At 38.8% G+C, this 27,255-nt stretch overlaps 2 protein-coding genes and 1 pseudogene across 11 annotated transcripts; 1 reads left to right on the top strand and 2 right to left on the bottom strand.

Moving 5' to 3' along the window:
- Positions 1-614: 614 nt before the first annotated feature.
- Positions 615-10,571, top strand: LOC120008660. The gene is made up of 10 exons (XM_038859051.1): positions 615-695; positions 806-817; positions 1,172-1,249; positions 1,343-1,398; positions 1,516-1,617; positions 1,701-1,728; positions 2,365-2,460; positions 6,145-6,342; positions 6,508-7,945; positions 8,420-10,571. The coding sequence occupies exons 1-10, from the start codon at positions 615-617 to the stop codon at positions 10,426-10,428; spliced, it is 4,098 nt and encodes a 1,365-aa protein (XP_038714979.1). The 3' UTR covers positions 10,429-10,571.
- On the bottom strand, positions 5,288-5,387 carry LOC120009991 (annotated as a pseudogene).
- Positions 10,572-13,907: 3,336 nt separating the features above from the next.
- LOC120009333 (interaptin-like) lies at positions 13,908-26,239 on the bottom strand. 10 transcript variants are annotated; one of them, XM_038859878.1, is made up of 12 exons: positions 25,927-26,239; positions 25,436-25,523; positions 24,399-24,568; positions 22,811-23,011; positions 22,537-22,659; positions 22,313-22,350; positions 22,109-22,238; positions 16,695-21,554; positions 15,649-15,798; positions 15,355-15,453; positions 15,132-15,274; positions 13,908-14,469 (listed from the first exon to the last, which is right to left on the bottom strand). In XM_038859878.1, exons 3-12 carry the CDS (start codon positions 24,474-24,476, stop codon positions 14,190-14,192), a joined length of 6,102 nt encoding a protein of 2,033 aa, XP_038715806.1. In that variant the 5' UTR covers positions 24,477-24,568; positions 25,436-25,523; positions 25,927-26,239; the 3' UTR covers positions 13,908-14,189. The 10 variants fall into 10 exon arrangements, with proteins under 10 accessions (XP_038715806.1, XP_038715807.1, XP_038715808.1 ...); XM_038859879.1 differs by having other exon boundaries at positions 24,399-24,478; XM_038859880.1 differs by lacking the exon at positions 25,927-26,239 and adding an exon at positions 25,663-25,807.
- Positions 26,240-27,255: the final 1,016 nt, after the last annotated feature.

The raw sequence follows: 27,255 nt of genomic DNA, 5'->3' as shown, positions 1-27,255 counted from the left end.
TACCGGGATTACAAGAAAAGACACATGCTTTCTTGTTTCTGTCGATTTGCCTCACAGAAGTATAAATCTCCTTGCTCATTTACCATGGAACATTGTGGTTTTGATTATTTAAGTAAGTATATGGCCTTGATGGATATATTTTTTCAAATATCATTCCCGTTGTATTTTGAGATGTTAACTTTCAAATTTTCTTGCTTATTCACCTAGAATCTTTGTTGTACTCTTGTAGAAAGTCATGGTTAATAGACAGAACTATATGCAAGTTCTTGTAGAAAGTGAAAGATAAATGCTAATACTTATCCTATTGACTGCAGTTTCTGCCATTTACTTTTGACAAGAGTATCTAATAATTGTTATTGCTAGACTGTTGAGTGGTTGAATGGTTTTTAGATCTAAATATCTGCAATAATTGGAGTTTAAACAAACAGTTAAACCATACACAACTTTAAAATTTTCATTATATTTAATATAAGCCTGTTTGACATCATAATTAAGGGTAGGACAGCTGCAGATTTGAAAAGGTGATTTATTTCCTATGAACCGAACTGCCTTTCTAAACCATCAGTTTTATTTATTTATATTTTTTGATATCTTTATTCTCTTAATGGTCTGCAATGTCCATGGTTTCCTTTCTTTCAAGTTGTGTTGTTTCTGCAAGTGGATCGCCTAAACTGATAAGGTTCCTCAGTGATACTGTTAGATAACTGCGGCAGCTTCGGTCAAGTCCTTGATATGTTTTTGGTTAGAGGTGTTTAAAGGTGTGGCCAAGCTTTTTATTTCTTGAGATACTAATATTGGCTTTCAGTGTGAAGCACAGGTGATAAGTTAAGTGCATTAATATGATGGTGTCATCAAAAGCTGTAGATGGAGCCCTCTCCCACTTCTGCCTTTTTCTGTTGGCAAACTAGTAAACCCTTACCCTTTTTTTGTATTTACCTTTCATATGATGGACAGATACAGGTTTAGTTCGTAAGCTATCACTAGAATTGTTTCTATTCTGCCACTAAGGTCCTTTTCATTAGTGGTGGGCTCCCTGGTTTTGGGGTAAAACTGGTAAGACATTGCCTGTTGTAGTAGCTACAAATATGTTGTTTTTGTCTGATGTAGGGTTGATCTCAAAAGCATTGAAGCTTATTTGCATGCTCTTTGTAGTTCTTAATGCTCCTCTTAGTTTCTAGAGGTTGCTATTATTTGTGTGTCATTTTCTGGTGCACCTAAAATGGTGTTAGATTTGGAGGAGGCTTTAAATGTTGGTGATGTTTCAAAATTATATTAGTAAAAGTTGGAATGACATTGAAAAATAAAGGTGGGGTTGGTGATTACCTGAATTTTGATGTTGAAGGAGGCCATTTGGACTGTCTGCAACTTCGTGAACCAACATTTAATCAAAAAGTTGACGTATAAACTACACAAGCAGCTTTTGTTTTTTGTTTTTGTTTTTTTGTTTTTATAATTCGTGGTTTAATTTTTTTCTCATTGATTATGACTGCCTGTCTGTTCTTTTTGTTGTTGGAGACTTGGGGTGATGAGAATGATTGCTGAGCTTTCAACTATGACAGCATCAAACTCTCGAATCCTGGGAGGAAGGTATCAGCAGACAGTACATCGCTTGAGCAGGTAAATCAAGAATCTCTTTGTATGTACATGGTCTGATATCTAAAAGTTGACGTTATTCAGTTCTTGACATGAATGCATGACAGTCTTGAGGTCAACAGCTTTTGCCGCCTGGTTCCTAGTTTCCAGTTTCAATCAATAAGTTACTCTAATTAAAACGATCTTATGTAAGATGGCCTTTAGATTTTTTCCTTATTTTTTTTGTTCTTTTGTGGTTGGCCTCCAATCTTTTTGATTCGAAGAACTAGTTGGGGGCCAGCAGGCATGGCTGCTATTTTGAAGTACAAAAGAAAGTATTAACAGGAAGGAACAAGTCAAATTAGATGCCTCAGTATTGCAAATCTTATATAATAAGATGCTTCGTAATGTTTGTTTGTATATTCAGTTTTGGTGTATTAGATTGTGATTCTTTTGGCACTAATATGTATGTTAGACGAGAACCACAAATAGCTCAATGACATTCATTGGTGTGGTATCTTATAGAGGTCTCGAGTTCGAGCCTCTCTCATCCTCTCCCCGGCTCCCCCTGTAATCAAATATATATACCAAGATTACCTTGTTGGAATGAAAAATTGAAGAGAATTGTGCTTTTGTGTAAATGGGGAGAGGGAAGCATCATTCATGATGGGAATGTTCGGGATATTTGTGCGAGGGAGAAACAGAAATCACTTTAATCTACTCATTTTGTGAAAACAATCCTAATCACCCAAGAGTTTCAAAATAATGCATTTTCTTGCTGTGGAATTGCAGACCAAAGAGAAAAAAAAAACACCACCTTCTGTTGTTGGTTCTTTATGCAACAAGACCTTGTTTCCGTTTCTTGCCTGGTCTCCTCCTATAATACGCGTAGTAGCAAATTGCAATTTGCTAGTTGACCGGACCTCTATTTTGAGGTCCTAATACTATCTAATTAGGAGGTTCTAGTGTTTATAGTAATTCATTTGTGTTTAAATAAAGTAATTTTACCCTTATACATGTTTCCCGTTGGCTTTGCAGGAAATCGGGCTTAAATGACTGAATTGGGCACCTTTAGAGCTGAAAGAAGAAGCTGGGACTCAGCAGGTGTCTGGACACCTGTCCGGACAGTGTGTCCGGACGCCTCAAGTGCCGTCCGGACACTTTCTTCACAAATTGAGACAGAGGCTTCAAAGTTGATGGAAGCATGAAGTGTCCGGACACCCGTCCGGACACCCGTCCGGACACCTGTCCGGACACCACCGCGGAACTGCAACTTTTCTGCACAACATTTCAAGGGCATTTGGGGTAAATCATGTATATAACCAATGGGGAACGTTTGTATAAGGGCAGTTAGGTATTTTCAATGGTAAAAGGGGGAGAAAACCCTAAGATTTCTTCTTCCTTGACACAATTCATCTCCTCCAAGTTCTTGCCTCCATTGTTTTCTCTCAACTTCTCTCTCTAAGTTTTTCTTGGTTTTTCGTGATTTTGTTTGTAAACATTGATTTTCATCTATAAAATTGATGTTTATACCCATTATGATGAGTGGCTAAGTTCTCTTTCTAGTTTCTAGTCCCAAACGGTGGGTGCTTGGTTTCAATTACTCAAGGTATGTTCATGGAATTGTAGTTTTGATTTTGCTCTTTTAATTTCGTGGTTGTGTGATTGGATCTATGGAGATGACATATTTGATTGTATCTTTGGATTGTCTAGTCTAGGGATTGCATCTAATGTGTTTGATTGAGAATTGTTAAACCCATTGCATGATTTTCTTAATTAATTGAGTTTTCCATAGCATAGCTATTAATTATGTGTATTGATGATGGAGTTTTGGGTTAATTTAGGAATGTGCATGAGAGAGTTATGGTTAATTGATCTTTGAGTGTGAAACTAGGGTGTTAGCCAAGCCAAGCCCCAAGGGGGAACATTAATCCATAATATTAGGTGCTTATCCCTTTGCGTTCATCGTAGATTAAGAGACCCGATGGCCTACATGTATGAATTGAAGTCTTATATCCCAATTCTCTTTGCATATGCATGATTGATAGTATCACACAATGCATTGTGTATGGTTGTGTGTGTTTGCAATAATACCTTGAGTATGAGAACCGAGTAACCACCGGGACGGACTAGAGACTAGGTTTTTAATTAATTGTTTTAAATTCAATTTGTGCTTACTTTGATTACAAAAATCGCTCATGCTACCGAGTCATTCGGCCCATTTCTTTTACTTGCTTTTATTTGATATTCATTGTGTTTATTAGTGTTAGCTAGTCATTTGCATATCATTCACTTCAAATTTGCATTGCTTCCTCGTGGATCGATACCGGACTCACCGGTTTATTACTTGACGATACCCTACACTTGGGGTAAGTACACACACACACTTTGGTGTCGGTCAAGTTTTTGGCGCCGTTGCCGGGGAAGCGAGTGTCAAAGACGGAGCTGGGTGGCTTGTAGATGCTAGCTTTATGCTATTAAACGCCATCAAATAAGGAAGGAGCACGGTCACGCTTCAAGGGTAACTTCGTTCCTCCCTTTTACTTGCTTTCTAGTGTAGTTGATTTAGTGTAGTTGCTGCAAAGAGAAAAAAAAAAAAATTGTGAGGAGAACTTGGCGGATGGGGCTAACTTAGATTCCTGTGGGCGATGGATGCCACCTTGTTTGCTGCTTGGTAGTGATACGTTGTTTGAGAGAGCTTTGCGCATTTTTCTTTCTATCACTACTTGCTACATCTTGGTGTGTAATTGTTCCTGAGGTTGATTGTCATTCTATTCCTATCTTTGCTCCTGTTCTTGGTTGACATTGTTCTTGGTTGTTTGTTGATTGAAAAATCTGGTGTTACTTGACTTGGTTGGTTGCCATCTTTCGTGTTATTTGATAGTTTTGTTTGCCATCATGTCTCATCTTAGAGATAGTGTTAGTGGGCATGGGTCTAATAGAGATGGGAGAGGTGGTGACATAAATGCGAGTGATGCGGGGAGTGTACGTGGGGGTGATATCAATCTTGATGCATTACGTCGTCTTTTACAACGTGTGAACATTGATGAATTGATGAATCCGGCGCAAGGGCAAGATGCCCAAAATGTGCCAAATGCCCAAAATTTACCAAATGTTCAAGTTGAGCATGCTTTGCAAAATGCACCTCAACCACTTCAACAAGACAATGCGGCACAAATTGCCCCACAAAATGTCTACCAACCTCCCAATATGCCTCCCGCATATCATATACCTCCCCCATACAATTATGTGCATCCCATGTATTATCCAATGCCACAAGTGCCACAATATGCTCCCTTCGGACAAAATTTACATGCACCTCCTCCTTTGGAGTACATTCATGCCCAAGAGCATCGCACTTTGAGGGAGCTCACGCATCCCGCAAGGCAAACTCAACCTTCTTGCATCATCATGCCACCGAACCAACAAAATGTGAGCCTTAAACCATCAATGTTCCAAATGATTCCCAAATTCCATGGAATGGAATCGGAACGACCATATTCACATGTGCGTGATTTTGAATCGGTGTGTACTACTTTTGGTGATGTTACATGCACACAAGAAATTTTGAGACTCAAACTTTTTCCATTCTCTTTGAAGGATCATGCAAAACAATGGTTTGAGAACTTGCGCCCCCAATCCATTGCGACTTGGGCGGCAATGCAAGAAGAATTTCTCAACAAATATTTTCCTTCCCACCGTACCATTTCTTATCAAACACAAATCATGAATTTTCATTGCAAAGAACATGAAACTTTCTTCCAAGCTTGGGAGAGGTTTAAGGATTTGTTGTTTATGTGTCCTCACCATGGATTTCAAAAATTTCAAATTGTGAATTTCTTCCACAAATCTTTGACTCCATCTTTGAAGAAATTGGTTTCCACTATGACTCAAGGTGACTTTTTGAATAGGGATGCCAATGAAGCATTTACTTTCTTTGATGGGTTGGCGGAGGAATCCCGATCTTGGGAAGCTCCTCCCCTAACCCGACATGATGTTGTGCCAAGCTCTAGTGGCAAGTTTGTGTTGAATGAAAATGATGATGTGCATGCTAAACTTGCTTTGTTGTCCAAGAAATTGGAGTCCTTAGAGTCACAAAAGGCCCCTATAAATGTGGTTGGTGTTGACGACCAAGTTGCTTGTACTTTGTGTGAAAGTAGGGATCATAGGACGGATGAGTGTAATGCCTTACCGGCTTGTAAGGAAGTCCTATTTGGGCAAGGTTACAATGGGAACAATTCTCAGAACTTTAGGAAGCCCTACCCTACCAATCACCAAGGTAACAATTCGTACAATGAGAATTACCCTTGGAGGAATCATCCAAACTTTGGGTGGAGGAATGATGGGAATGTTCAATCCCAATCACTCCCCAATCCACCCCAACAACAATTGCCTCCTCCAAGTGTTACACAACCACCTCCACAACCTTACATTCCACCTCCTAAGAGGTCTCTTGAAGACACTCTTAACATTTTCATGCAAGCTCAAATAGGGGAGAATCAAAAGGCCACCAAATTCCAAGAACAAACCAATAGGGCCATTGAGGATATTAAGAGTCAAATCACTAAGGTCACCCAAGCTCTCACCACATATGAGAAGGGTAAATTCCCAGCTCAACCATACCCCAATCCATCCAAACAAGCCAATTTGCTAGAATCTACTAGTGGGGGGGTGAGTGGACATGAACAAGCCCAATCCATCCTCACTTTGAGGAATGGACGCATTGTGGATAGACCCATACCAAATGAGAATGTTGATCAAAATGACGATGTGCAGAATTTTGGTGATAGAGTGGGGAAAAAGGACAAAGGAAATAGTGGAAAGGAAGAGAGTTTGGAGAAATTTGTGCAGGAAAATGATTCACTAGGTGCAAGTGTTCGGACACCTATTTTGGATTGCCCGGACACTTCATCCAGAAACTCAGAAAAATGTGAGAAAATACCAAGAGGAGAAGAGGAGAGTGAGGGGCAATCACATAGGACAAGGGTAGACACGTCTAAGGATAGAGAGTGTATCCCAAGGCCACCATTTCCTCACCGATTAGGGAAGAAAACCAATGAGGCTCTACACAAAGAGATGTTTGAACTTTTCAAACAAGTGAAAGTGAACATACCTCTTTTAGATGCCATCAAACAAGTTCCCTCGTACGCAAAGTTCCTCAAGGATTTGTGTACCGTGAAACGCAAATTGAATGTGAAGGAGAAGGCTTTTCTTACGGAGCAAGCAAGCTCCATCTTACAAGCCACCACTCCACCTAAATATAAGGATCCCGGTTGCCCTACCATTCCAATAGTCATAGGGAACCATAGGATTGAGCAAGCATTGTTGGATCTAGGTGCTAGTGTTAATCTCCTTCCATACTCGGTCTATCAACAATTGGGGTTAGGTGAGCTTAAGCCTACAAGAATTACCTTGCAACTAGCCGATAGATCCGTCAAGATTCCTAGAGGAATAGTTGAAGATGTGCTAGTTCAAGTGGATGAATTCTACTTCCCGGTTGACTTTGTGGTTTTAGATACTCAGCCCCTCCCTAGTTTTAGCAAACCAATCTCGGTCCTTCTAGGTAGACCCTTCCTAGCAACTTCAAATGCTTTGATCAATTGTAGGAATGGTGTCATGGTGCTATCTTTTGGGAATATGACCGCGGAGATGAACATTTTTAATGTGTCTAAGCAAATGGGAGAGTTTGAAGACATTAGGGAAGTAGATTGGATCCATTCATATGTTGAGGAGAACTTAGAGAAAACTCTTGCTAGGGATTCGGTGGAAGGTGTGCTAGCTTTGAGCGAAAAAGGTAGTCAATTTTTAGTTGAGGAAGAGGAAATTAATGAGGTTTTGGAGTCTTTAGCTATCCATAGCATAGGACGATTCAACCCACCCATTGAGGAATTAGAACCTTCCAAGACTAAGCTTGAATCATCTCTAGAGCATCCACCAACGCCGGAAAGGAAACCCTTACCAAGTGAGCTGAAATATGTATTTTTGGGAGAGAATGAGTCATACCCCGTTGTGATATCTTCCCTACTTACTTCTTCCCAAGAAATGAAACTTGTGCAAGTGTTGCAAAGGTATAGAAGGGCAATAGGTTGGACAATTGCTGATTTGAAGGGTATTAGTCCTTTGGTTTGTACTCATAGGATTTACATGGAAGAGGAAGCTAAGCCCATTAGACAAATGCAAAGACGTTTAAATCCGAACATGAAGGAGGTAGTTAGGGGGGAGGTGCTAAAATTGCTTGATGCGGGGATAGTTTATCCCATTGCGGATTCCAAATGGGTATCTCCTACCCAAGTGGTCCCCAAAAAGTCCGGAATTACGGTAGTTAAGAATGACAAGAACGAATTGGTTCCCACTCGAATTCAAACCGGGTGGCGCATGTGCATTGACTACCGTAGACTCAATATGGTTACTCGAAAAGACCATTTCCCCTTACCCTTCCTTGATCAAGTCCTTGAGAGAGTAGCGGGTAGAGCCTATTATTGCTTCCTTGATGGGTATTCCGGATATAATCAAATAGAGATAGCCTTAGAAGACCAAGACAAGACCACATTTACATGTCCATTTGGAACTTTTGCTTATAGACGCATGCCTTTTGGGTTATGCAATGCTCCGGCTACTTTTCAAAGGTGCATGATGAGTATCTTTAGTGACATGGTTGAGAAAATTGTGGAGGTCTTTATGGATGATTTCTCGGTTTATGGAGATACCTATGATCAATGCCTTGCTAATTTGGCAAGTGTGTTAAAAAGATGTGAGGAGAGCCAATTGGTTCTCAATTGGGAAAAGTGTCATTTCATGGTGACACATGGAATTGTATTGGGACACATTGTGTCATCCAAAGGGATAGAGGTTGACAAGGCAAAAATTGAATTAATTCAAAAGTTACCTCCCCCTACATGTGTTAAAGATGTGAGATCTTTTTTGGGTCATGCGGGTTTCTATAGAAGGTTCATTAATTCTTTTAGTGCCATTGCCAAACCTTTAAGTAACTTGCTTGCTCAAGATGTCTCTTTTGAATGGACACCACAATGTCAAAAAGCCTTTGATGATTTGAAAGGTGCCCTAACCACCGCACCCATTATGCAAACTCCCGATTGGAGTATGCCCTTTGAACTCATGTGTGATGCAAGTGATGTGGCGGTTGGGGCGGTCCTAGGACAAAGAAAAGAAAAAAATGCTCATGTTATATACTATGCTAGTAAGACTTTGAATGATGCTCAAGTGAATTATACCACCACTGAAAAGGAATTACTAGCTATAGTCTTTGCTTTGGACAAGTTTAGATCTTATTTGGTTGGCTCGAAAGTCATCATCTTCACCGACCATGCGGCTTTGAAGTATTTGCTTTCAAAAGCGAATGCCAAGCCTAGGTTGTTAAGATGGATTCTCTTACTTCAAGAATTTGACCTTGAAATTAAAGATAAAAAAGGAGTGGAGAATGTAGTAGCCGACCATTTATCTAGACTTCCCGGACAAAATTTGATTTCACATGGCATACCCATCAATGAACATTTCCCGGATGAACAACTCTTCCTCACCAATGCCATCTCATCCAAATTGACTCCATGGTATGCGGACATCGCCAACTTTTTGGTGTCCGGAAAAATGCCATCTCATTGGAGCAAGATTGATAGATCCAAATTCCTTCGCAATGTGCGAAACTTTTTTTGGGATGACCCATATTTGTTCAAGTATTGTTCCGATCAAGTGATTCGGAGATGCATCCCCAATAATGAATTTGAAAGTGTCATGGCCTTTTGCCATAAATATGCTTGTGGAGGCCATTTTTCCTCCAAAAAGACCGCGGCCAAAATTCTTCAAAGTGGCTTATATTGGCCTTCTTTGCACAAAGATGTCCATGCTTATTGTCTATCTTGTGACAATTGCCAAAGGTTAGGTAATTTAGGAAAACGTGAGATGATGCCCCTCCAACCTATTAACATCTTGGAAATTTTTGATTGTTGGGCCATTGATTTCATGGGACCTTTCCCTAATTCATTTGGTTATTTGTATATCTTGGTTGGTGTGGATTATGTGTCAAAGTGGGTAGAGGCTATCCCTTCTCGAACAAATGATCACCAAGTTGTGATAAAATTTTTAAAAGAAAACATTTTCTCAAGATTTGGGATGCCTCGAGCCATCATAAGTGATGGTGGGTCTCACTTTTGCAATGCCCCGGTTAGAACTTTGATGAAACGATATGGCATTTTGCACAAAGTTGGCACCCCATATCATCCACAAACAAGTGGCCAAGCGGAATTGGCAAATAGGGAGATTAAACGTATTCTTGAAAAAACGGTTGGTCCCAATAGAAAAGATTGGTCTTCCAAATTGATTGATGCTTTGTGGGCTTACCGTACTGCATATAAGACTGCCCTTGGAATGTCTCCTTATAGACTTGTCTATGGCAAGGCTTGCCACTTGCCGGTGGAATTGGAGCACAAGGCCTATTGGGCCATTCGCACTTTGAATGACTCCACCGATCAAGTTGGGGGGCATCGCAAACTCCAAATCCAAGAGATTGAGGAGTTGAGGAATGATGCTTTCGAAAATGCCAAAATTGCTAAGCTCAAAATGAAAAGATACCATGACAAGCACATTGTGAGGAAAGTTTTTCATGAGGGACAAAAGGTTCTTTTATACAACTCCCGGTTACACTTGTTTCCCGGGAAGTTACGTACCAAATGGACCGGACCTTTTATTGTCCGCAAGGTTTCCCCATATGGAAGCATTGACATTGATGATCCTAGGAGTGGAAAAACTTTTAAGGTTAATGGCCAACGATTGAAACCATACTTGGAAAATTTTAATGAATTGGCCGAAGAATGGGACCTTGTGGATCCCACCCCTTCCTAGTGCGCGTGAAAAGAGCTCTCTTGTAAATATGTAGTGTTAGATTATTTTTCATTCATTTTTGGTGTGTTTTTGTATGTTCACAATGCATTTTACAATTTGTTCTTGCCTTGTTTATCATGCTTGACATTGAGGACAATGTCTCATTTAAGTTGGGGGGTGAGAGAATTGTGAATTCATTGTGAAACTTGCTTTATTTTGGTGTGCTTTTGTGAATATTTAAAAAAAAAAAATAAATAATAAATAAAAAATAAAAAATAAAAAATCTTGTTGTGTCATGCTTGGATAGTGTGGTTGGTATTAACTTTTTCAGGATACGCTTCGTTTCTCACGATTCCGATCACTTTTGAAGAGTATGGTATGATTTCCTACCCTCTATCCTATTGTGTTGTGCTTTGTTGTTCATACATGCCAAATGGACTTTAGGAAGGGAAGGGTAGATGCTTTTGGGATTCACTACCAATTTCAACGTTAATTTCTTATTCTTGTTCGAACGTGCAAGTGTAGAGTAGGTTTCTTGATTTCTTTTGTGAAGTCGAAGCATGTGATTGAGTAGGATGACTATGATCAATCTTTCTTGGGATGATTGGGACCTAGTTTGATATCAAAACTGTGATTAAGTGGGCATCTTGGCATTGAAGCAATTGTATGACTGCGTTTTTGGATCCTTTTGTCTGAAAATAGAATTACCTTTTTACCCTTCTCATTCTTTTGAGCCATTCTTCGTGATATATATGGGGTTTTTGGGTGATTCTTTTCACCAATTATTCATTTGACATCTTATAAGCGTGTTCTTCAATAGCTTTGCATTCATTACATTTGATTACTGAGAAGTGTGATTTTTGTATGTGCCACTTGCTTATGAACTTAGGATTGATGGATTCATTAGGTTGAGAGATTTGAGCCTAGCCTATTTATTTGTGAGTGATCATAAGCCTATATTTCTTTAAGCCTTTTATTTCACTTACAAGCCTTGTGTGAACCATTTTCCCAAATATTTCCCACCTTTGGTTGCAAGGTTGGGTAGGAGCTTCAAAAATAAGTCGGCAGTGATATTATCCCTCCTTATTCTGAAAAAAAAAAAAAAAAAAATTGAGGGTGGTTGTAGCCATTAAAAAAAAAAAAAAAAAAAAAAAAGAAAAAAAAAAAAAAAAAAACCGCATAGAAAAAATAATCAAAAAGAGGTGTATGCAATAAAGTTAATCCTTTGTGTGTAAAGGATGAGAAGTGTTTGAATTTGTGGTGCAATGGAAGGGGTGACAAAATGAGAATTTAGCTCACATGTTTGAACTTAACCTTGCAACTTGTTACCTAGTTCCAAATTCTTCCTACCTTGTCCCTTAGCCACATTACAAACCATTTAACCTTTTGATGAATTTGATTCAAGGTAAGCAAGTGAGTTGGCGGATGCATTAATTGCTCTTGTAGGTGATTTCTTTCTCAAAGCTATGCCCATCCAAATTATCTTTTATAAACACATATATTTAATTCAATTGTGTAAGTCATTTACTTAGCACAATGTTTTTATGTTTTTGTGTACATTTGGGATTGGGGATTTATGAACACCAAAAGGTTCCGTAACAAGGTTTTACTTGTGTGAATGTATTGAGTTGTCTTGCTTGATTGCACTTATATTTTTCATAGTATAAAAATGTTCTTAGTCATCTTTGAGGGGATTTGAGATTGATTTTCTAAAGATTTTGCATGCCTTCAACTAGCGGGGAAATTGGGGGATTAGCTCTATTTCTTGCATGTAAGAACTTAAGAATCATTTATGGTGCTTTCAAAGTAATAGTGGATCCCTTGGCAAGTGTTTGTGGGTATCGCTCTGATAAGCCCTCACGAGACTACAACTCGTCCACTAGGGTGACCTAGGGGTTTAAAGGCTTGTTGCATATGCTAAATGCAACCGTGATGCCTACGTCAGTGAGTTAGGATTTTATTTTTAGAAGTGTTTGCATTGCTAGGGACTAGCAACGTCTAAGTTGGGGGGTGTGACCGGACCTCTATTTTGAGGTCCTAATACTATCTAATTAGGAGGTTCTAGTGTTTATAGTAATTCATTTGTGTTTAAATAAAGTAATTTTACCCTTATACATGTTTCCCGTTGGCTTTGCAGGAAATCGGGCTTAAATGACTGAATTGGGCACCTTTAGAGCTGAAAGAAGAAGCTGGGACTCAGCAGGTGTCTGGACACCTGTCCGGACAGTGTGTCCGGACGCCTCAAGTGCCGTCCGGACACTTTCTTCACAAATTGAGACAGAGGCTTCAAAGTTGATGGAAGCATGAAGTGTCCGGACACCCGTCCGGACACCCGTCCGGACACCTGTCCGGACACCACCGCGGAACTGCAACTTTTCTGCACAACATTTCAAGGGCATTTGGGGTAAATCATGTATATAACCAATGGGGAACGTTTGTATAAGGGCAGTTAGGTATTTTCAATGGTAAAAGGGGGAGAAAACCCTAAGATTTCTTCTTCCTTGACACAATTCATCTCCTCCAAGTTCTTGCCTCCATTGTTTTCTCTCAACTTCTCTCTCTAAGTTTTTCTTGGTTTTTCGTGATTTTGTTTGTAAACATTGATTTTCATCTATAAAATTGATGTTTATACCCATTATGATGAGTGGCTAAGTTCTCTTTCTAGTTTCTAGTCCCAAACGGTGGGTGCTTGGTTTCAATTACTCAAGGTATGTTCATGGAATTGTAGTTTTGATTTTGCTCTTTTAATTTCGTGGTTGTGTGATTGGATCTATGGAGATGACATATTTGATTGTATCTTTGGATTGTCTAGTCTAGGGATTGCATCTAATGTGTTTGATTGAGAATTGTTAAACCCATTGCATGATTTTCTTAATTAATTGAGTTTTCCATAGCATAGCTATTAATTATGTGTATTGATGATGGAGTTTTGGGTTAATTTAGGAATGTGCATGAGAGAGTTATGGTTAATTGATCTTTGAGTGTGAAACTAGGGTGTTAGCCAAGCCAAGCCCCAAGGGGGAACATTAATCCATAATATTAGGTGCTTATCCCTTTGCGTTCATCGTAGATTAAGAGACCCGATGGCCTACATGTATGAATTGAAGTCTTATATCCCAATTCTCTTTGCATATGCATGATTGATAGTATCACACAATGCATTGTGTATGGTTGTGTGTGTTTGCAATAATACCTTGAGTATGAGAACCGAGTAACCACCGGGACGGACTAGAGACTAGGTTTTTAATTAATTGTTTTAAATTCAATTTGTGCTTACTTTGATTACAAAAATCGCTCATGCTACCGAGTCATTCGGCCCATTTCTTTTACTTGCTTTTATTTGATATTCATTGTGTTTATTAGTGTTAGCTAGTCATTTGCATATCATTCACTTCAAATTTGCATTGCTTCCTCGTGGATCGATACCGGACTCACCGGTTTATTACTTGACGATACCCTACACTTGGGGTAAGTACACACACACACTTTGGTGTCGGTCACTAGTCAAAGAATTTGATTTATTATATACAGCAAAATGAATTATAACGAGTACATAGAGTAAAAGGTTCATAATGTTAACCCATCATTACATAGTTATTTACACAATAAACAGCTGCTTCTAATTGGTATCCCATTCCAAGCTGTTACATCTTTGCAGCAGCTAAGTAGACCTTCAATGACAGTTGTGGGATCACGCATTCCAAAATTTGAATGTTGCTTTTCATCTCAGTGTAGGGCAACCTCTTGTACAGGGCAAAAAAGGCAGAGGCTCATTTAGGTAACTATGTCGAGTGTTCCTTGGAGGATGATGGTGAGCGATTTAATTGCTGAGCCTTCCTGGTAGCCCGGACATTCTTCAGAGTCATCATCAGTTTCTGCCTCTCACCTTCAACTTCAGCAAACTGAAGACTTAGCTGCGAGTAACGATCGTGCATCTCCTTCAGTTCAGTTTCCACAGATGCATGACTTCCTTTTAGTTCCAACATGTCTTTAATCAGGTTATTGATGTCCCTGAAGCTTTGCAATACTGCTTCCTCATCATTGTGTTGCTTCAAGAAAGAACTGCACCGCAGGAGGAACAAGTCATATGGTTAGTTGTCTCCAGGTCGATTTTTGAAATGGCTGGCGCATCATAATAGTTCAGTATGATAATCTTTTAGGACTACAGATGAGATGAGATTATTTGTCGAATCAAAGAAAGTTCAGACAATCTGGAAAATTGGTTTTCAATGTAAAGGTCTATTTGCAAAACATTTTTTTGGTAACGTGAAACCCATCCAACTGCCCGTTGGACAACTCACTGGTAAACCTTGGGCCACATGGAAGATCCTGCAACCCCCGTGGACTAGTTGAGACTTAGCCCGAGCCCAGTGCGGCAAGACAACGCAGAGTGACATTGGCACGCACTGGGCTGATTAAGGGCTCATTCTCGCAAATTGCGATAATAGAAATACCCATGGGACTTGAACTCAAACCTCCCGCTTGCACTTAGAGTTACTGCGATCAAGTTCACAATCTTAGCCAACGATCCATTGTGCAATTTGAAAACCCTCTTTGTGCATCACAGCCAAATTCATGATAGAAAATAAAGTCTTTTAAGGAAAGTAGCTGCAACACATTTTGAAGGCTTGAAGTAATTTCTTAAGGCCTCATCATTCTCAAATCAGTTTTCTAACACCCAAAAAAGTATACCTGGTTTTTTCATCAACGGAAGGACGTATTACCTCTGTAAATGCATGCTTGATCTTTTCTTTGCCTGCAATGATTCAGCAAGTTCGATTTCTAATGCAAGTACCCTTTCTAACGCATTGCCACAGCTTGAATATTGATTATACAATGGGAACATACTTCCCAGTTCTTCATTTGCCTGACAAAAAACCAGCTATGAGCACTCCAGTTAAAAAGGCAAATATATCTTAAGCTGACAAGAGATTCAAATTATTTTACCTTTTGTAATTGCATTAGTTCTCTTTGTAAACCTGGAAATTTTGAATCCAAATGAGCATCATTTTGTAGAAACAAATTATCATTTTTCATCCTTTCCAACTGCAGACAGAAGATGGAGAAAGCGTTTAGACTGCATCAGATTTATCCTAAAAAATATTGGCTTGACCTGAAGGTCGTGACTTGTGAGAGATGGGAAAATGCTCCTTAATACTCCCTCTATGCCAGCAACATAATACAGGGGCAACAGTATATATTCGCATTTCAAGAGTCTTTAGATTGCAGAAATGTGTATACCTCCATATTTAAGTGGTCCATGCTCGATTTTATACTTTCAGCCCTCGAGTGAACATCACAAAGAGCTAGATGCTTGACATCACCATGCAGTAGGCTTTCTTGATTCACATGTACGAGGCTTCCATATTCACCACTAGCTTCAGGTACATCCTGAAAGTAAGATATGTATTTATTAGTTGAAAATTATTCTTAGAAACCAGTCTCTTCAATGATATTGTTCTCTGGATTTCATCTCCTCTGTGTAAGCTTTCTCATTGTGTTGCATAAAACTACACGGACCAAATAAGTGCAAGGGCAATTAGAACAATCTCTTTTCCCATAGACTTGATATAAAATATATTTCTTCATGTAAAGATAGGATTAACTTCAGCTAAGCTTTTGCTAAGCACTGTCAGAATGTGGCTTTATGGTTCTTGTAATAATCGTTTTAACAGCATAAGCTTATCTGCCTTGTAATCTCTTATGGCACCCCCTTGGTGCTCTCTAATAAATTTTTTTGCTTTTGAAAAAAAAAAATTAGCCAAGTTTTTAAAACTAATGTACTTCTTAACCATGGAGAAAACTACAATGGCTTGCACCTGGACAAAAAGGATGCAAATGTAGAATGTTCCTCAAACATATCACCCAGCAGGCGAGAACAATAAACAGCCAACAAAAAACAAAAGATGATAATAAGATACTCCTTTTTCCCTCAAGTAACTTAAGCCATTTTGCTAGTCTTTGTGGTTTGTTCTTTTGTCTGTACTTTATTTTCTTGCACTCTGCTTTTGGTTGGCACTATCTTTCATTCTGTACTAAAAAAGCAGGAGATTTGCTTTTCTTTTCTTTGCTTTTTTTTTTTTTGGAAAAGACATTGGTCACAATTGAATAGAATGACCAGCACCATATTATTGCATGTTACAATAACATCAGTAATCAGTTAAGACAAGAATTATATCAAACGAGGATAAACAAGTCAAATATAGCTTCTTCCACTTGACCAAATCAACAATAAAGCAAGCAATGATATATAGGAATAAAAAAAAAGTTTTAGATACAGTAATTACCTGCTTAGGTTGGGCATCCATGATTGTGCTCGAATGGTCATCCACAACAACTGGAACCACAAATACAGATTCTGGTTCTTCACATTTCATTGAACTATCCTGTTCCAAGTACTTAGCATTCAAGACCTCAGCTGGACCATTCTCATGAACTTTAACAAAGAGGTCCTGAGAAGAGATATGACCCTTCACGTGCGATCCATCATTTCCTTCTTCCTCACTGTTTGATGAGGGATTCTTCAGCAGCTCTTTCATCAAGGTAAGTTCAATTGCAGTTCTTGACTTCTCCTCATTGCATTCTTCCAAAGATGCTTCAAGTTTTTGTTTCTCTTCCTTGCAGCATTCAAGGCTTATTAAGGAGCATTCCAGTTCGGCCGTCATCATGTCAAAGGCCTTCATTTTTTCCCGCTTGTCAGAAATTACTGATTGTAACTCAGCCTCCAATTCCAAAATTTTCATTCCCAGCTCCTCATTTTTCTTCAAGTGCAAAGCTTCAGATCTCTTCCTATTCTCAATTTCGACAACAGAATCTTGCAATTTGCAAAGCATTTCTTCATTATGCTTTTTGGAGATTGACAGCTGGTGTTTTAGTTCCTGAAGCTTTGTTTCATACTGTTCTTTGATAAATGCGACTCTCAGGGAATCTTGCACAAGAACTGCTTGTCTCTCAGTTTCTTTTTTTTCACGAGCCAAGGAACAGTCAGCTTCGGCCTTGTCTTTAAGCTGCTTCATATGGATGGATAGGTTTTTGAACTCCTCTGTCTTCAAAATCTGCTCAGAGAGTTTCTGCGTAAGGTCGTTACACTGGTTTTCCAACTTAAGCAGTTCATCCCCCTGCACGTCCAACAGGGTTATTTGCAGGTGCCATTCTTCCATTTTGGCTTTCAGTAACAAATCTTTGACTTCCAGTTCTTCATTGCAGAGTAACAGGTTGTCAACCTCTTCTTCGGAATGCATCACCAAGTTCTTCAGCCCTTGAAGCTCAGAATCAAGATTAATTTTTTCATCGCACCAACTCACCTCCCTATTCTTGTATGCCTCAACTTCAGCTGACATAGAGTAAATTCTATCAAGAATCAACTTGTTTTCAGCAATGGAGCCTCTGAACTCAGACATCAGTGAGTCAAGGATTGTCAACAATCTAGGATTTTCTTCGTTGCAAAGGGCTACGACCTTATGCCTATTGCAAAGTCCACCAAGGTGGCTATCCAGTTTTTCCACGACCTCCTCTACCCAGTCCTCATGCTGAGCTCTAGTAGCGATATATTTTACATCTGTTGCTACTAGAGTTTCATACAATTCAGACAACTGGGTTTCAAGAGCAACAATAGAAGATGATTCATCACGGGCATTTTTAAGGCATTCCTCATACTGTAACAAAAGATGGCAGACTCTAGATTTTTCTGATTCTAGATCTGATAGTAGTTGCTTGAGATGGGCCAATTCTAAATTCTGCTGGTTCAAGTGAATGACCTGGCAATGCTTCTCGTCTAATTTGTATGTAAGATCTGCAATTATACCCTCTAGTTTATCTCTCGAACTTCTCTCCTCTTGTAGCTCATCATGCAGAGATTGGAAACTTTCCTTCAAACCGCTAAGCTCTGATTCAAGCTCGGCAGATTCCTCAGTTTTATGCTGTAAAGACAACAACAACGCCTCATTTTCATCATGCAACGACCCCAAACTCTCTCTCAAACCATTCAATTCCGAAACAAGTTCCACAGATTCCTCGGTTCTATTCTGTAAAGAAGCCAATGAAGCTTTGCTTTCATCAAGCAGGGATTGCATACTTTCTCTTAAATTGTTTGCCTCTGCTTCAAGCTTTGCACACTCTGCAGTTTTATCCCGTAATGATGCTGTTCCAGCTTGGTTCTCATAATGCAGAAATTGTTGACTTTCTTTTAAACTGTTTAGCTCTGATGCAAGGTTGACAGATTCTTCATTTTTAGCCTGTAAAGACGTCATCAAAGTCTGGTTTTCATCATGCACAGACAGCAAGCTTTCCTTCAAATCATCTAGTTCCGACACGAGCTTAGCAGATTCCTCAGTTTTAGCCTGCAAAGATTCTGTTAATAGTTGTTTCTCCTTTGCAAGTTCAACAGTTGTTACTTTGCTCCTCTCGAGTTCATTAGTTACAATCTCCAATGCTAAGATTTCATCAGCAAGGTCTTTGTTTTTAGAAATAAGTTGTTGCAGCTCAACTTCCAACCAATGAACATTCCCAATAAGTTCTTTGTGCAGCTGTGCATAGTTTTCTTCAACTTCAGAGCCGTTCTTCAGTCTGTTGGCAATAGCCTCGACATCCAACTGCAGCTTCCGCACCGAGGCATTAGACACACTAAATTTGTACAGAACCTCCTGCATATCAAGTTCAAACCTATGTTTCATCACCACAATTTCTGATTGTGCTCTTGTTAAGGAAACCTGAACCATATCTTTTTCTTCAGCCAGAATCTTTTCCTCTTCCATGAGTTGGGCAATCTTTTCACACATATTATGCTGAAGCTCTCCCAATTCCATCACAAAACCGGTTAAGTCCCCGGACTCCAAGCTCTGACTAACAGATTCACTCAAGAGAGGCAATCCGCCGAATTTCTTTTCATGAGATGCCAATAGGTTCAGCAACTTACTTCGCAGAACATTTAAGCAATGCTGCATGTTGTCCTTCACAGAAGCGATTTCATCAAATTCAGATTTAACATCTATAAAATCATTCCGCAAGGTTAGTATTTCATTTTGGAGACGGCCATTTTCTAGTGTTTTTTCATTGAACAAAATTTCCAACTGTGTCTTTTCTGCAGCGCAAGCCTTGAATTGATTCTCATAACTTCTGCATTCCTTTATCATGGATTCCAGTTCAGTAATTTTCTGCACAAGATGAAGATTTTCACAGCAAGAACTTTGTATATTAGCTTCCAAATTTTGGTTTTTCAGAGCCACATCTTTGTATTCAGCAATGCAAGCGGCGTTGTACTCATTTAGGGAGTGAACTTCATCCATTGCAGTCTTCAGCCTTTTCATCAACAACTCCTTGGACTCTGCAGAAAGCTCTAGTTGCTGTGCAAGTTCAACTATTTTCTCTTTCATTAGTCTAGCATCATCACTTGCCTCAAGCAAAGTTTCCGCTAAAGTCTTCGAAAGCACATCCAAGTATATATTCAGCAAATACATCTCACAAACTTCTTCTTCAACCTTTCGATATAGCCCTTCCTGTATGCTGAGTGATTTCTGTAAGTTTTCTAAAAGAGAATCTCCCTCCAAGCTGTGTTTCTTTAACCCGACATATTGATTTTGGCACTGCAAGTTTTTCAAGGAGTGAAACTCCAATGAATCAATTTTCGGTTCTTGTGCAATTTCTGGGAAATGTGGGAGGCTTGTTGGTGAAGAACCTACAAAATCTTGCCTAATAAGGTTCTCATTAGTCTCGAACATAGACAAAACCTGGACGGATAATAGTTCAAGGTCCTTTTGCAATTGATTAACAGCAATGGAGTAGTTCAACCGTGCCCGTTTAAGTGCTGCTTCTGCAACAATAGCCTTTCTTTCAAGCTCCTTGTTAATGGAATCCAAGTCATGTTTTTCCTCAGCAAGTCTTAACATCTGTTCATTCAGGCCTTGGCACATTGTTTCCATCTCTGCCTTGGTAGAAGAAACTGTATATAAACAAGTAGAGTGCTCATTTCTGAGATTCTGCAACTCGCATAACATCTGTCTCTGATTTTCTTCAAGCTCCTGGATGAGGGCTTCATAGTAACACTCCATCTGATCCATTTTCTTTGTAAGGCCTTCTTTTTCAGATTTAGAATCATCCAACTCTCTCAAGAGTTCAAAGACTTTTCCTTTCATCGCATTTATAACTTCTAGACGATCAGGATCCTGAGACTCAGACCCGGGAACATTGAGGCCATGAAGCATTCCAAACTCAGGTTGACACAAGTCAACATCAAAACCAATTTCAGATGGGAGTTGCTCAATTCTACCAAGACTAGTTTCTCTGTTCTCCTTCATGCTTGCTCCAGCAGATGACATCAAGTTAAAATTAGGACTTGCCAATTGAGTTCCCTCTTTGAGATTCTGCAGAGCACTGAGCAAAGCCTCCAAGTCCGAGTAAAGGAACCTGAAGTCCTTTTCATGGTATCCAACGGACGACTTGTTTTGAAGTTCTCTTACCTTATCCTCCAAGACCAATACCTCCTTTAGCCATCTACGCTGCAGATCTTGAGATATTTTATCCTGTTTTGTCTCTGTAGCTTCTATGCTAGTAAATGAAGCACATAATTTAGAACTATTTAGCAGTTTAAGATCATCTTTTAAGTATGAACACTCCAATTTCAGCGTAGAAACCTCTTTTGCCAGCTGTTCTCCAGAAGCAATCTCAGCAGCTAATTGCTCAGCAACTTTTTGTGTTTCAGTGCCTATCTCGTCTGCATGACTTTGTAAGGAGCTTAACTCCAGCTTAAGCTCAAGGATAGATGCTTCAGCTACCTCCAAGCTTCCTCTAAGTCTACTATTCTCTTCGTAGGTGACTGCTAAGTCATTATCTGCGGAATAGTCGGATCCCCAGCCATGAACCCAGTCATTAGTCCCCTGTGCAGAAAAGCGATGATCAGAAGGGTCCACTCTCTCAGGCTGAGGACTTTGACCAAGGGAAAGCCCAGCTAAATCACCAGAAACTGTACTCTTAATGCTGTCTATTTCATGCGTGCTGGATGTATCTGGCTTCTCTGCATATAAACTTCCTGAAGTATTGGAAGATCCATCAAAACCAGCAGCTGAGTCTGTGTATTCATCATTCATTCCTGCCTCTTCTTCGAGTGAGAGTAGCTCCTTTGTTTTGTTTTTGAATCTCACCTTTGCATTGACCTACAATAACGGAGAATAAGAAATTACAATCTATTAATAATAACTACATATACTAGTCAACCGTAGAGAAGACTAATTGATTTAAGGAATGTATATGGTGAGCATGATCAATATACAATGGGTTAATAATCGCTTGCAACTGATAGTGTTTTAATGAAACAAATTGTTTACACAGTGAACCCAAAAGGAAATCCAATCGGTAATACTTGACATTATTTTTTTAATGACAATATATTTAAAGGAAAAATGTTTTAAAAACTATCCAGTGGCATTGAAGATGAACTGTTTATAAGTCCAAAACTAACACTTTGTTGCTAGACTTGTCTGACAGATCCTACAAGTTAGTGAGTCAAACATGTGTCATATTGCGATGAGTCATAAATAAAACGCATAACATATAACACAAAAATCTTCTCTACAATAACATGAAATATAAGTCCATCTTTAGCCTGCTTTGTTTTTTTTACACAATGTTCATCCCGAAATGAAAAGCAAAGAGATTATTATCATAAAATAGGTAAATTGGCATATCCAAACAAAATAACAGATATAACCTTATCTTCTTGACCATTGACAATCTCTTCAGAGGGTGATAGTTTTCCACCTGAAGATTCATGAGGACTATTTTGGTCAGTTGCAGTCTGCAACCTTCTTTCTCTGAGTTCCCTCTGCTGTTCAAACTCTCTAAAAGAAAATTATCATGACTAAGTGAGTTGAAATAAGCTGAATCATTAAGCATAAGCGTTTCAATGTCATACCTGAAACCAGTTTTAGAGGTTAACAGCTGTACAGTCACCTGGCATAAAAGGCATAGTACACTACATGAGAAATTTCAGTATATTTCTTTGCTATTAGTGACAAATCTTGGACAAGAAATTGTAAAAGGTAAGATCTAGTTTGGAATATAGAGGTTATTGATAATATGAACTTCCTAAGATGATATTGAATACCAGAAACAGAAATGAAATTCTGAAATCCTCACGTGTAAAATAGTTCTGGAATCACAACCATGAAGAGGCAGTGCCACACCAGAGGGTTTCAACGCATCTACGTAATCAGCAAGATTGATAATAGCCTCACCGAGAAGGCTAGACCTTGAGGAACCCTGTCATCGATCAATCTCATGTAAGAAACAGTTACATTTATGAAACAGATTGTTGACATGATTTATTAACTCAGAAAACTGATACCAAACAACCAAAAAAAAGATTGAAATCTAATAGAAAGTAATTAAAATGAAAGGATAAGGATACTACCATAGTCACAACAAGCTTATAAAGCTTTTCATCGTATTGTTTAGTTTTAATGTCTTGGAGAAGTCTTGTAGTCTCATAGATAGGATCTGCCCATTTGCACGTCCCATTTCTCACATTTGCTTTGGTTGTCTTTGCCGTTGCTTTTCCAGAATCAGTGGGAATGAAAGATATGAAAAGTTTGTCCCATCCAGTTTGTGGGATCTGGCTCACACAAAGAGGGATAATGTTCAGTCAGAAAATTATGAAGAATAGCATTGATGATGATAACGAGAAGCGGTGAAAACAGCTGTTCCCATTACAAGTTACACTGCCATCCTCTAAAGTTTCAGACGTCCTAACTCTCAATGTCATAACTTGTTTTGGTAATTACAAGCCAAGCCATCATCATAGTCATTTACTCGGATCCATAAAACACCAAACTAGATTTCCAATGAAAATGCAAGCAAAATCATGAAAACCTCTGTGGGGTGCAGAGGGAGAGAGAGAGAGAGAAGAGACTGAGAGATGCGTTAATTGGCACCAAGATGCACTCATGAGAACATTCTTGTATATAGCTCAGACAATATGAAGACCATGATACTAGGGAAGGTGGTTCCTCCATTAATTTATGAGATTGCTCGTCCACCGTAGTCATCTTTCTATGTCTCCTTTGAACATAAAAATTCACATCATTAGGAAAAACAAGGCAATGATTAGAACGCCGTTTCATCTAGGTTTCTACGCAGGTCTTATGCATTTTTTGCCATTCACTTGCTTCGCACACATCCAACGCTAAATGTCATTTGTGTCAAATCTAGACATGTCATGATCTCAAAACACAATTGAGCTTTCTTTCTCTCAAACTCTAACGAGACTTTATGCTCCTCTCTAATGTCAAAGATGAAAGGAAGAGAAACAGGGACAAAGAACTTCAAACTTCCGGTGTCCAGAAACATTGAGTATTCTGACTGGAATTATTAAGATTCCTATTGTATTAGTGCCTCACAAGAATACCACAAAAATCAGTTCCTGGAGAGGAGCACATAGTTCAAACCAATCTGTCCAAACACTATAGACTAAAATGGAAGATATTTTCTGTTTATGAATGGAAAAAAGAAATATCTTCATTCAGAAGGGTACCAAGGTGATGCAACCCCAAGTAAACTTTGTCTTCAAGAAAAGAATACTATTACAGGAAGGAGATTTTCATCTACATTCCACTTGTTACTGTACTACCAGGTACAGTGGGAAATATATGTGCATTTTTTAATCAGTCACCTACTATAACCAGATCTGTTCTTATGAAAAATGAGATCCCTGAAAATAACTATGTTCGTACAATTTCATTGCGTGCAGTCACACATGCACATGCACACACACACACACACACAGAGTTCGCCCATTGCAAGCAACCAGGATGATGGGTATCTGCATCACCAATTATGTCTTTGGCAGTTTGGCTACTTACGATGGCTATCTACCTACCAGAGACCTATGCACATAATCATTAAGGGAAGCGATGAACAAATAGGGAATGTAAAATTTGTGAAGAAAAATACGAGATGGCAATGTCCAACAGGGACAATTTGAAATGTGCGAGCAAACTTACATGCGTAGCATGGAATTGTAGCCGAAAGACTACTTTGACTTTTGTCTTCTCAAGCTTCCACTTAGCAATCCTCGACATCACTGGAAAATCAATATATCACCAACTGCATAACATTAGGCTGCACTTGTTGTGTCCCAGTAATTATAAATCATAAAAGATAACTGCAGCATCTGTCATTCATGAAACAGAGTCATGCTCCATATGTTAACCACATCATGGTTCACATCCAGAGAAAGTGAGCAAAAAGAAAACCTTGCAGTGTATAAAGGAAAAAAAATTAAAGGACTAGAAATAGTAAACATGATAGAAGTGTCTCAGAATTCTTCAAATAATTAGCCAAATAAGAGCTAGAATCACCATCATGGATCGAAAGAAATGCAACAACCTGGTCCCACATTCTGGAACTCAAATTCTAAGCTTCATCATTGAAAAAAACATAAAGGTAAAGCATAACCTGAGCACCATCATAACTAATGAATTATTTGGCAAAGGTTACAGCAGAAAAGGCAAACAAATTCTTACAACTCAAAAACTAGGGGAAGTAAATCAAACATGGTGAGTCAAGAATCACAAAACATTCAAAAGAAAGTCAAGCAAACACAAAAAGCATCCCGCTGATGAAACCTAAAGGCAGTCTAGTTCCAGGGATGATATATACAAAATTACAAATGGGCAGTAACATTGTGCAGGCCACACCTCACAGGCAAGACAGAGAAACCTCAAATGATAACCTGCAACGTTAGCATCGTGATCCTAAGGTGCCCTCAACTTAACCATACCCATGATTTGGTTAAGTCCAAGCATTAGACGACAGTTACAGTTCTCAGCAGTAAACACTGATCCTCAATTAAGCTCCACTATTACAGAGCCTAATTCAAGCAAATGGTGGTCTAGTGGGTTGACCATTCAGTTTTAAAACTAAAACAACCACAAAACACAAGATCCTCCAACTCTTATCCTCAGCAACGAAAACAGGAAGTAACCTGGTTCTTCAAACCTGATCTAAAAACAGAAACAAAGCAAATTCGAGCTCTTACCTTCCGGAAAAAACCACCAACTGCCCCTAAATGCCAAAACCAAGAAGGATTTGAAAATGCCCCCCAAGAAAACGCCCGGATCGGAATCCTAAAAACAAAACACTCTATCTTCAAAATTGAATCTTAGAAAACAAAGAAAGTAGAAGGCATAGCAGCATTACAGTGAGGTCCAAATGGGCAAAAGAAAAATACTAGCAAATAGTGCAAGAATAGCAGAATCCAATCACCAAAAATGCCTGGCTAAATGTGGCAACAATTTGCCTCTCCAGGCATATCAGTTCAAACAAAGCCGTAAAGAACGCACTGCGTCTTCCTTCAACAAAACGCCAAAAAGAACTTACTCCGAATTTACCAGATTTGACACCACAACAGTACCGTCAAAAGTCGAACCGAATTATTAACACTACACTTCACACAAAACGCCAAAAGAAAGAAAACCAAATCTCAAATTCACACTTGAAAACATTACAATAATGTGCTTCCGAAGGTACCTAGCGACCGATCCGCAGGAACTCAAGGTTGAAGACAGAGCAGGGAAGCGAAGGTTTCTCCAATGTCTCTCGCTCTCCCATTCTCTCTGTCTGTATCTGATTGACCAATGAGATGATTTGTGTTTCTGTTGGGGATTTTTGGGAGAATGTGGTAAATTAATAGGGTAATTTAGAGGGTTAAGTATGATTAATTAAGTTAAAAAAAGGGTGAGATGGAGGTCTGGTTGAAGGTGAGATATCACTGTTTATTGTTTTTAAGGTCTGAGATTTGGAGTGAGAGGTGGTATTAAACAACAGAGACATCCCGCCAAAGCATGAAAACCTGCTCTTCTCTTGGGTCTTGTTATTAATTAATTTAATCTTTTTATTAAATAGCCGCCGTAATTAAGGGGGTGCTGTTTTTTGCATTTTTACTGAAATGCCACTTGTGTTGTTTTTTGACTTGGATGAGTAAGAGCATGTCCAATGGACACTTGAAAACTATTTTTCAAGTGTCCAAAAGTGAATTTTATGGAAAATTTAGAGCGCTAGAGTTCTACAACGGATGAAAATGAACACTTGAAAACACACTTTCTTGATAATGACACTTGTTTTATAGGTTGTTGTGGAAAATGACACTTGAAATATGAAGTATGGATATAGTTGATGAATAGTGAAGAGAGATGATGAAAAGAAAGAGAGAGGTGATGAAAATGAAGATAGAGGTGATGAAAAGTAAGAGAGAGAGATGATAAAAAGTAAGAGAGATGATAGAAAGAAAGAGAGAGAAAATAGAGAAATGAGTTTGAAGTGTTGGAAAGTATGAAGTGTTGATGAATAAAGTATATTGTGGGACCCATTCACCCAATTAAATTATGCCACCCAGGATAAAAGAGAAGAGAGACAATGATTTTGAAGTACTTGATATTTATTTTAACATTGGAGATAGCTCTAAGAAATCTTGAAAATGGGATCCAGCGATGATGACATCAGGAGACAAATGGTAGCAGCCACATGTCAAAGGGCGACATGAAACGCATGTCACTCCTGACATTTTTTTTTTTTCTTTCTCCAAACAAGTTACAAATAGATCTGGATTTGATGCTTGACTCGACCAGATTTACAGGTTTACGTTTTAAACATTCCATATGAATTTAAACTCACATGACACCATTTAAATATTCGATATGAGTCTAAACTCATATGATAGAACAAGTTAGGTGAAAGTACATAACATGGTCGTACGGATATTGTTGTCAATAAAAATTGAACTCATGATCTTCCGAATCCATATGATTTGAACCTGAAGAAATCCACCGCTAAGTGATTTCTAAGTTCAACTTGCTATAT

Source organism: Tripterygium wilfordii, chromosome 11 (assembly GCF_013401445.1).
Source record: "Tripterygium wilfordii isolate XIE 37 chromosome 11, ASM1340144v1, whole genome shotgun sequence".
In the NCBI taxonomy this organism is placed as follows: Eukaryota; Viridiplantae; Streptophyta; class Magnoliopsida; order Celastrales; family Celastraceae; genus Tripterygium; species Tripterygium wilfordii.
This window is presented reverse-complemented; position numbering and strand designations above follow the sequence as displayed.